We start from the raw sequence: 12,096 nt of genomic DNA on the forward strand, positions 1-12,096 counted from the left end.
GTAGTTTGTGCATTTGTAGCATGATGATGATGATGATGCTGGCTCATCGCTATGATTACATGCACATTCATAGACCATCTTGTCTGTGTATTCTGCACCGAACGATAGAAGCTACGCGGATCACCACCAAGAAAGGCAACAATCAGGCCAAACTTCGTTCAGAAAATAACAAGCCATCTTGTGACAAATTACCTTCCATATGGCTAAAATATGTACTGGGTATTATATGGTATGAAACGGTCATTACAACGCAACGACACTTTTAGGTAGCATCTAAGATCCCACTAAGACGGTTTTAACAATTTTATGAAAAAACATTCTTGTTACAGGTGCATATGCTTACATGACTTTAGCCAGTACAGCATTCACGACATAACATTTTCTCTATAGCTCCAGGTCTTTAAGTTTTAAGTTATAGGAACTCCTGAACATATCTGCCAAGCAGGCATGCCGTCAACTTATTGTCACGGCGAATCCTGTAACGGCTGAAGAAATGTCACGGAGTCTCGACTGTAGATTGAACTCACAGGATCCGGTCTTGAAGATCAGACATGATGTTCGATGCCAAAGATGTCAACTTCTTCCCAGTTTCCCCAGCCATGTTCTTGATAGAAGACAGATCCTGGGAAGCCTACAGAGATAACAAGACATCAATCATAGGTCTATCAATAAACCCAGCTGTACTATGCTACTCTTAATTTACCTGGAAAGAAAGCCGGTTGATCAAATCTGAAGCACTCAGATCCACGTTGGAACTATTGGTTGGATGACCAAATAGATCAGCACTTGAAATGGCAGAAGATCCCTACAGCAAGGTAAAGTGGTAAAGAACATAAGACTGTATAGGTCAATGCAGATATTCCAAAGGTAATAACCGATACACCATAAGAACATGGCCCCAGACTAATCCCCCATCCCCCATGATACACACCAGCTAAAGACAAATTATAACCACTGCTTATTCACTTAGGACCCCGCCTGATCTTAAGAAAAAGGACAAGGCCACATCTATCGCATCCTCTTTTTTTTACAAGATAAGTATCAATTTTGGTAACACCACACCACAGCAATGGCAGTATAGCACAGTAAAAATACTTACCGAAAACTTTTGGAGGGAAACTTGAGCCTCCTTTTCAAAACTGGCCTGGTCTCCAAAAAACTGAGAAGATGAAATTGACTTTGCATTTGAAAACTTCTGTCTTGCTTCACTACTTTCTTCAATCTGGAGAATACTGCAATTGATTAGTTAACAGACTTCTTGGAAGTTGGCGCTGAGCAAACAAATACTGAAACCGCCAAAGCTTCTTATTTCCAGCAGGAACACATTCACATATTTCGTTATGCATAGTTGGGCTACACTTGCACCGCCAAAGCTTCTTATTTCCAGCAGGAACACATTCACATATTTCGTTATGCATAGTTGGGCTACAGAAACTAGAAAGACCGTATCTTAGCTGATATATGAAAACTAACTAGAGCGAACCATAGTGTGATATAGCTGACTGCAAACTTACAAGTATTAGTAGCCAATTGTTTGTTAGCAGAAAAGCTTTGTGTGGAGTGTAGCATGCCTAAATCAATAAAAGTCAACAATGACTTTATATTTTAAAACATGTTAGATCAGTATAGGTGACACATAACCATGGTACCATCAATACCCTGGCTACCAGCCTACTACCAAGAACCAAGTAAGCAGTATCAAAACTATTGATTGTTGGGAACTAAAACTCAAGAAGGGAGTATTACTCCATTTGAAGCTAAATGTCAACCAGCTCATGTGTTTTCCTTGTTTGGAACTAAATGCTTGTGAGCTTGTCTTTGGACATCTGAACTAGTACTACAAATATACAAGTTTATGTAAAGTTGTAAACTAAGACAACAGACTAACAGAGGACCAACATAATATAATTGAGTTCACATGCTCACAATCATCACTCTATATACAATATAGCGATTGTATTAAATAAACATTACCTGCACTTTGGATGGGCCAGGGGCAGATTTTTTGTGATATCCACTGTCCATCCCAAATTCGCCAAAGAAGTTTGAAGATTTTGGGGGCGCAACATGTCCAATGACCTGGTTTTCTTCTGAATTGCTCCCAGCAGAAGGTGTATTTTCCACATATTCAAATCGTGAAGTATGAGATTTGCTCTTTGCTGTACTGTTCTCAGTCACTGGTGGCAGCGCAGGAGCTAGCTCTTCAGGCTTCTGCTCATAGAGACTTTCATTTGGCTGGAACAAATGACAAAAGTTGTTAGTACGGAATTTTCAATTTACTTGAGGAGAAAAGGATGGACACTTTGTAATTGAAATTCACTGGGTATTTGGGTATATTTCATTGTTGGCAACGCAATTCAAATCAGGGCTATGGTTTGTTAAGAAGATGAAGCTCTAACTCAATCGGATATGCAGAGAGCATACCTTTGACGTAAGTTTCCGTGCACCAAGTCCACCGGTCTTATTTCCAGGCTTCTTCGCAACAATTGGCTTCTTGAAAGAATGAGTTGGAGCCCTTGGTGAACGAATAACCTCAGGCTCAGTCTTCTCATTTGCAACTTCTTTAGATGCCTCTGCCAGCTTAAGATCTGGAATTGCATCAGCTTGATTTGTAGGTTGTGAAGCTGCAACTGGGGAGGACGGCCAACTGTTGTTCCCATCTTCAGTGGAAATTTTAGCAACATCCTTAGCGAGCAACTGCCGGTATAAGTCAGCAGCTCTTGAAGTATACTTTGCTTCAATTTTTCCACCATCTGTCCAACCATGCTGCTTGAAGAAAGCTTGTGCACGGTTGTTACCTCCATAAACCATCATTTTCAATTGTTCTGGGGTCCATGAATCCAAATTTGTTGACCTGCAGATTGCAGCAGTCAACTCAACGGGTTTCCAGCAAAAAAGAAGGCCACAACTAAACAAGAAGTTCTTATATTGTTTAGCATGTAAATTCTGTAGTCAAATGGTAAGAACATATCTAACGAAGCGTTGTAGTTACGTCGATCTCTAAACCAAATTTGACAGAGCTTAAAATTTAATTACTCATAAGTAGAAATGGTGTGATTGTGTAGTTGATGGCAAACAGAATTACAACACAGACAAAATAACTTCAAGCGCACCACCCATGAAATCTTCAGCCAATTTACTACAAGATACTATTGTGCCAGTTTAATTGAGTGACCTAAAAAGGAACAGTGTTATATTGGCATCCCAAAAATATATCGCCCCTAGTAGATTGAAAAAGAAAAGGAACAGCACCATGAAAATATCTAGCTTTGAAGAAATTATCATGAGAATCTAGAACTTCCAGGAGAATGTAGATTGCAGAAGTACAAAGAGAATATGATGCAAACCGACACTGCAAGCCATATTGGATTTTCTTTTAGATGTAAGAATATATTGGATTATCAGATACCAAGTAAATATTTCTGTACAGTTTAATAGATATGACATAAAGATGATAAGTTTGCACACGGCTGCGAATCATAACAGAATGTGATAAATTGCAAAGGAAAACATAACCGGCAGGCCGAAATTCAGAATTTAGTAGAGAGAAAAAAATACATGATTAGCTCAAGGCACCTCAGTAAATGATATGAATTGTAAGGCAGGCAGACATAGAAGGAGTGCGGGGGTGTATGAGGGGGAACCTGACGAAGGAGACGTGAACGCCGAGGCTACGGTGGACGGCAGAGCAGTCGATGCAGAGGAAGACGCCGTAGGTGACGGAGGCCCAGGTCGGGTTCTTGGCGTTGCAGTCGAAGCACATCTGCAAATTAGGCATACGCACATATAAATATAGTCGACTCGTAAGAGAAAAAAAATCACACGAATTACAGAAGAACACAGTCTCTCTCACACACACAACCACAGTGAAGAGAGAAATTAGAGGGAGGTGAGTAAATTGAAAATCGAGGAGGCAAGCGGGTAGATTACCGGTAGACGGTGAAATGAATCAGTGAGGGTGGGGTGGCTAGGGTAGGGCAAAGTAACACACCTTGTTGTCTGATTTGGCGCGGAGCTTGCGGAAGACGGTGTTCTTATCGGCGGCAGCGGAGGAGGAGGAGTCGGTCGCCATGGCAGCCGAAGCAGAGGGTGGATCGCTCGCCCAAGCGGGATTGGAATTGGAATTGGAATTTGCGGCAGGAGAGGCGAGTAGGCGAAGGGGGAAGAAGAAGATGAACTCCTCGAGATCGATCAACGAGGAGAGGACACGACGACACGCGAGCTCTGCTTCTTTCTGCACTTTACTTTGCGTGTTTGGGCCGCGTGCGCCCTCTCCTCTCCTTTTCTTGCTTGGGCTGTCCACGCCGACGTGGGCTTCCACTTTTATTCATTGGGCCCATCCTTATATTTTCTGGCCCATACTGGTAGCAGGCCTATTTACATTTGTTTCTTCTCTAGGCGCAATTAAAGTGTTACCACACTGGTTCCCCTTTGAAAAGAGAAGGAAAAGAAAAAAAAAAGCAAGTATGTACAAGTAGGAGTAGGCTAGTTGCTCCCAGTGCTTCACATGCATCATGTTTGATGTTTCCCATCCAACAAGTGATCAATCAATCAAATAATAAAGCAAAATATTAATACTATATTTTTGTTTGGCTGGCCTAGCCTGTTGATCAATTAATACGATTAGTACTCCCTCCATTCAAAAAAAATTTAACATGTGACCCCTTCTAATATAATGCATCTGAACTATACTTTGTCTAGATTTATTGTCCTAGACCCCTCTCAGATTGAGTTTTTTCTTTTTTTGACGGAGAAAGTATCTGATACTACTAGTATGATGGCCCAGCAGCCTCTCATTGCTTTGTAGCTAGCCTAAAAGGATCGAGATACTCTCATTGCTTTGAAGCCAGAGAGACGTGGTGACCGATAATCGGCTCTCGCCACCCATAAACCTAGGAGTACGTATTAGTGATCACGTCAGGAAAAATTCATGTCAGATGGTTGCTTTTTCCAACCTGAAAAGGCATTATATGAAATACGCATCCATCTTTACGTGCTTTTAGCTATAAGCTTACAGTTGCAAACCTGCACGCATCTAGGCAAATGTCCGTAGTTCCTTTGTTCTAAAATGTGATAATTTTTGGCTACGCATTCGAAATTATAAGTAGAAGTTACTCATATTTGAGACGGATAGTAGTAATAGATATATATGTGCATGGTTGGGCGCATCTTGGGCGGGGTGAGTCTCATGATATGTTTGGCGGGAGATGGCAAAATTAGGCGCCGCTCACCTTTTCTCTTTTCCTATAAACGGAGAGGAACACATAACAGATCCACAAAGTTAGCTACCTAAAGCTACTTATTAATAAGCTAGCTTAATTGCATGCATGCTTGCTTACACGATATATATACTCCCTCAGTTTCTAAACATACTACGTTGTTACGTTGTTAATTTTCAAGCACACATTTAATTTTACTTTTATATTATTAAAAATTTAGTGTAAATGTGCACAATATAAAATCATGTTTTAAGTATCAAAATATAAAAACATATCACAACAAACTAAAAATGATATTATATACTTATATAGTTTTTAAAATAAGATACATAATTCAAAACATATATATACAAGAGTCACCAGCGTTATATGTCTTATAAAAAGGGAGGGAGTTCATGCAACTCATATGCACGTGCGCATATACATTATTACCATATACTCTATCTGTTCTAAAATATTATAAACTAATTAACTAGGATAGGATTAGACCCTTCCTACTTCAATGAATCTAGATATAACAAATATGAACTTTTATGTCCAAATTCATTATAGTAGGATGGATCTATTCATATTCAGAGTCTATAATTAGGTTTATCCAATTTTGATATTAAGCGCTGCACTAGTTAGCTATTACCTCCGTCCAAAATATAGCAATTTTTTAGCTATTACCTCCGCCACTTTTGTCCAAATTTATAGTTAAAAATGCTTATATTTTGGGACGGAGGGAGTAGCTCTTTATCATCATAGTATTTATGTAGCTAAATGATCACCATATGCCATCAGTAGCGGAGGCAGCGTGGGGGCTTGCGGTCTTTAGACCCCCCCCCCCACCCCCTAATGAATCATTAGTCCCTATTAAGACCCCCCCCCCCCCAAAAAAAAATTTAAATCCATATATCTATTGCAAGGGGGCTAAAATATACTTTGTCTGAGATTGTTAACAGGCCCAAAAGGCTAAGGAGCTCCCACTATAATTTTATCCTGACTCTACCACTATACGCCATACATTATGTATTACAGTTCATGGTACCAAGCTGTTGATTATGAGTATCTACACTTACAAAAGCTAGTTAATTAATTAGCCAGGAATATAATTGAAGAAGAATTAAGGCTTATTCGATTAATCCCACCTATAAAGATATTAAGAGAGATTACTGAGGTGTAAAATTAATATCCTTCAATCCCTTTCCTTTGGATTAACCAAACAAGGTATAAGGTGATCGATGTATGCACATCATGCTGATGTGTGTGTGCGTTTGGTTAGGCGTTGCTTTCGGATAGACTGATGGAGACGAGATGGCTGCTTGCTCCAGGCAGTACCATATAGCGATAGCCCACTTGGAGAAATGAGTAGTGTTGTGTTAGTAGTACTCGTACTCCACATTATAACTGAACACTGCAGCTTATTTTGACAATTTAAACATGTAGAAATGCATAGTCCCTCCTATTTTAACGTTTAAGACAAAGTTGGGATTAAACTTTTATAACTTAAACTCTCAATGATTTTTAAAATATTTAGTTTAAAGGCTATAGAACAACGTATATATAGATTTATCTTACAAGCTACTAATAAAAATAATAAAAAAGTATTTATTCTATGTATTATGATAGAAAACATAGTCAAACATATGTTTTTGATACCAGAGGGAGTAGTACTACTTATACGTACTAGCAAGTACTCTCTTCGTTTTAAAAAAAAAATCCCAAGTGAGGGTTCATTGTCTGTTATATACAAATCTCAATTTACATTAGGTTTTTCTTGTACGAAGCAAGTATATAGAAGAAGATATAAAAGTGGGATAGTTCTATGGAAATGCATGCTCCTATAGCTTAGCTTCTGAAATTAAATGTAAAGAGAATGGAGTACGTAGTACTAATACATGGAAAGGCTGAAACTGGTTGAACACGTGGGTCAATTAGTGAGACTATATGATGTGTCATGTGTGGCTGAGAATGGGATAGAGGGAGTGCATGCATGTGTTGTTAGATGCGCATGATCTCACTTTCACTAATACTCCTACTTAATTAGTGCTAAAAGTAAATAAAGGAGAAGAAAAGGGCTGTGGCATCGGCCTGCCAGGTTTATTTCTCTCTTTTCTTTTTTTTCTTTTCCTTTTTTTTGTAGACGACTCTATTTCGATCTTTTGGCAACAAAAATGAATGCAGACAAACGGAGTGCTAAAAAATTGATTACTTAATTTAATCTGGAGAGTCGTGTTGCAGCCAGGGTCTTAGTTAGAGCAGATACAATAACAGGGTATAAACCGGCTATAAACATATTTTAAAAAGATAAAGAAAGAGAGAAGAGCAGTGGGTCACAAATTTATAGTCAGCTGTAGCATGGACTTCAAGACGTAATGTGTGTATGACAGATAGGACCAGGTATTAATTATATAGTAAGCAACTACTGTATAAATTAGCTATAAATGATTTAGAACTAGTAGTTGGCTATACTATTAAACTTGCTCTTATCTCATAAGCAGACGCCCATGCAGATGCAGGACAATGAGGAAAATAGGCCGGCTCCATTTGATGAGTATTACAATATAATTTCAAACACTATATGTATATTAGACCCAACGTAGAATTAAACCCACCCTCTCATCATAATATTTAGGAGTTGTTGCAGAGAAAAGAATTGGTTGTAGTATCTCCTGACTCCAGGTATATCTGGTCTGCTGGTGCATGTCAAATATTTAACGTGCGTACTGTACGTCGTTAAGTAGTTACTCTCTCCGTTTTATAATATAATAGATTTTAACATTTTACTTACACTGTTTAACTATTTATCTTATTCAAAAAAGTTTAGAATTATTATTCTTTTACTTACTTTATTATCCAAAATACTTTATGTATAACTTTTCATTTTTTTATTTGTACAAATTTTTTAAATAAGATGAGTGGTCAAACAGTATAAGCAAAATGTCAAAAACTCTTATATTATGAGACGGATGGAGTAAAAATTAAAGCCCTTGATATGTAAGTAGTACTACGATTAATCTTTGACCATGCTAGTACAATTCATGGGAATTAATCCTTTACTGTAGTAGTAGTAGTGCAAGATATATGCATCCATGACCATTAATTCATTCATCCCCGGGCCAGCATCCAAGTGTGGAATTCTTGAGTCTCGTCTTGATTCAACCAACCAGCCATTGGATATATCGACATCAGGCATTCATAATTCAACCCAACAAACTAATTAACCAGACAGTGCGTACGTACACCTACTCCCTCCGTCCAAAAAAAGATAAACCCTGGATTTTTGTGTCTAACTTTAACTGTCCGTCTTATATAAAATTTTTTTATAATTCATATTTTCATTGTTGTTAGATGATAAAAATATGATTAATATTTAATACGTGACTTGTCTTTTTAATTTTTTTAATAATTTTTTTAAATAAGACGAACGGTCAAATGTTGGGCACGGAATCCAGGGTTTGTCTTTTTTTGACGGAGGGAGTACGTCTCAGCTCAGATTAACGTGTTCCACGCGCTCGCTGGCTACGTCCACTACCAAGTCGATCGTATGGTACTACTAGTACGTAGGAGTACATACTACTCTATATACTCATGAAAGAAGTCGTTTAGGACAATGTTTAAATCAAACTTTGGGAATATAAATCATGAATAACTCTTAAGTTGTTGAGTTTAAAAATGTAAAAAATTACATGTATAGATTTGTTTTAAAAAATACTTTTATAAAAGTATACATATATCACTTTTCAATAAATATTTTTTATAGAAATAAGAAGTCAAAGTTGTGTTTTGGAGACTATATCGCTGTTCTAAACGATTTTCTTTAGAGCAAGAATAATAATATAGCCAACTCCATACTATTAGCCCATCTTAAAGCCAACATATATAATAGATTAGTTATAAGGTTGGCTACAATTTTCTTCTCATGTCTCTATCTCTCACTTATACATTTAATGTATTTGTCTTGGAGCTTGTGATAAGCTAGCTCTTGTATAAGAGCCAACACCCTTAATTTTTCACTACCTCTTTCCTCTACTTAAGCTTATAGTAAACTTATAGCTCACTATTATACTTGCTCTTAGGAGTATGGAGGGAGTATAGTATACTTAATTAATTCACCCCCTTTTTCCCGTTTGGTTGAGAGGTACTAGTGTGTGTATATATATACACACACACTACTCGTATAGTATACTTCAACAACATTTTAGGATTAAATTAGATACATGTTAATACTATAAATCTAGATATAGCAAATAATTTATCTAGATTCATAATATAAATAGTAAATTCTGTTTAACCATTTATTATATTGCTATGTTTTAAAAAGAGATACAATACGGAGCAATGCTACTGGAAGCGGCTGGAACACGTGCGGAAATTTTGGGTGACAAGAGACGAAAGCACCCAGCACAGCAGTCAATCTCATCTGATTTCATCTGATTAGATACAACTGGAGTGAGATATTTTTAACTATATATTTGTCACTCTTATAAATAGTAGGACTAAGCCTTTGTTTAGTTCCCTATTTTTTCTTCAAACTTTCAACTTTTCCATCACATCTAAATTTTTTCCTAAACACATAAAATTTCAATATTTTTCTTCAAACTTCCAATTTTAACAAGGGTGTGTTACTTAACTAAGGATAATATTGAAGCACATAATTTTTATATATACTAATATGTTATATAAATTAAAGCACATAATATTGATTTTGAAATTTTTAATTGGTTTTTATGTAAACTTAATATATTTATTCATATTATTTTCGATCCATCTTATTTTAAATATTATTTTGTAAGATTGTGTGGAAATTAATATTAAGGTTGAGATGCTATGAAAATTAAGATACTAAATGGGATAGGTATTGTTTCGACCTGTTAAGATCATAGTATCGTAAAATACTAGAATAAGGATCAAGATACTAACAACCTTGCTACTCGTTATTTAGCTATAGGTATATAATATAATTACTTACCGATATAACTATCTAAGCCTCGAAATACATGTAATTGTGGGATGTAGGTAGTAGTTATACGGTGTAGTATTATGTGCAGCTGCCACGAGGGGAAACACTTTCAATTCCTTAAGGGGACGTTGAAATTAAAGAAAAACGTACGGAAGGGCATTTGTCGATTAATCCCGAACTAACAATTAAGATGAAATTTCTATATAGAAAGTTCTTTTTAAAGAAATATATCATATAACAATTAAAAAAATGCTCACAGAATAGAGGTAGTAGCCAAATTGAGAAGTTGTTTAAACGCAGCCATAGTATTCATTCCGTTGCATATAAAACCAACCTACGATGGAATGAGACAGTGTCGACGGGATACCCATAAACCGGATATAAAGGGTATATATTGGGGTCCGTTGGTACGAGGATTTACGTAGTACGACATCAAGCAAACAAAAGATAACGATTATACTGGTTCAGACTCCTTGGTAGGTAATAGCTCTAATCCAGTTGATATGGGATTATATGATGAAAACCACAGATTACAAATGAAATAACAGAACTCGATGATACTGACGAGACCGTAGTCGAGTTGGTTCGACTAGATCTCCCGGCGACTCGGCTCCTGCGCGCTTCGTAAGCTGTGGTAGGTGTGTTGGCAGTGATATTCGATGCCTTAGGTCCTGCTCAGGGGGTCCCTTATATACCGCGGGTCAGTTGATCCCTAAGTAGGACTCGGAAATATCGGACCTCTCACGATATGGTATAGACCCAGTCTTGTCCGAGTAGGACTCCTCCCATCCGTAGATACCATACCTATCACGTGATAGATTTCCTTAACGCATACGGAAACTATCCGTATACGCGCGGATATACCGTATCAGTATACAACGTATATCTAAAAATATAGGGTTTATCTTATCCGAAACCCTGACAGACAGAGTGAGTATATAAAAGCGGCGCTTGTTTTGCAGGTGGCCGGTCGATGCGTCCGCTAGATGGATGCACAAGAATTTTCGTTTCAACTGAACCAACCGAGAGATTGGAACACCCTCCACGCATGCATATATGCGACGACTAACATCATTTTCTCAATCAGGTCTGTTAGTTTCCAAGTTACGTGAGGGATTAGTATTATGCAGTGTTTAACGACTGAGCAGCAAGTGGCGACAAAACAATGAAAGCTAACGGTGAGAGTATATATAACTCATCCAAAATTCCTTATATTTTTTTTTGACTAAAAAGATATATTTTAGTCCATAGAAAAACAACTCTAACCATGAATCTGAATACCTATATCTAGATTTATATAGTTAAAAATATCTCTTTTATTGTCAGGGTTACGGATAAAGTATACCCTCATATACGCTATACATCGATATGGTTTATCTGTGCGTATTAAATGTAGAAAAAAAAAGCCAATTACACAGTTCACCAGGAAATTACGAGACGAATCTTTATGCCTAATTACGCTATGATTTGATAATATGGTGCTACAGTAAACATATGCTAATAACGGATTAATTAGGCTTAATAAATTTGTATCGCAGTTTCATGACGGAATATATAATTTATTTTATTATTAAACTACGTTTAATACTTTAAATGTGTTTTTTATATCCGATGTGATATACAGGTGTAAAATTTTTTAACAACTAAACTGGCCTAAAGCTCCAGCAGTACTACCAGTACGATCAAACAAAATAAAAGCAAGAAATCAGCAAGGGGAGGAGAAAAAAAATAAAAAAAAAAGGAGAAGGAAGCGCGTGCGTGCTGCCACTGGGTAACGAGGTTCACATGGTGTTTGACGTTTGGTGGGTGCGAAGGGCCACACCACGTGACGACAACGCACACTGACTGACACTGCCAGCGGAGCGTCAGCCAGGGGCCCACGCCACAATAAAAATAATCTAATCTAATACTAAAACAAAAGCATTTTTCTTT

General features: G+C 37.2%; 1 protein-coding gene across 1 annotated transcript; it reads right to left on the reverse strand.

Moving 5' to 3' along the window:
* Positions 1 to 200: 200 nt before the first annotated feature.
* Positions 201 to 4,219, reverse strand: LOC127753447 (probable ADP-ribosylation factor GTPase-activating protein AGD8). The gene is made up of 7 exons (XM_052278927.1): positions 3,992 to 4,219; positions 3,645 to 3,763; positions 2,425 to 2,854; positions 1,975 to 2,235; positions 1,100 to 1,222; positions 704 to 805; positions 201 to 631 (listed from the first exon to the last, which is right to left on the reverse strand). The coding sequence occupies exons 1-7, from the start codon at positions 4,070 to 4,072 to the stop codon at positions 524 to 526; spliced, it is 1,224 nt and encodes a 407-aa protein (XP_052134887.1). The 5' UTR covers positions 4,073 to 4,219; the 3' UTR covers positions 201 to 523.
* Between the last annotated feature and the right edge of the window lie 7,877 nt (positions 4,220 to 12,096).

Source organism: Oryza glaberrima, chromosome 10, assembly GCF_000147395.1.
Source record: "Oryza glaberrima chromosome 10, OglaRS2, whole genome shotgun sequence".
In the NCBI taxonomy this organism is placed as follows: domain Eukaryota; kingdom Viridiplantae; phylum Streptophyta; class Magnoliopsida; order Poales; family Poaceae; genus Oryza; species Oryza glaberrima.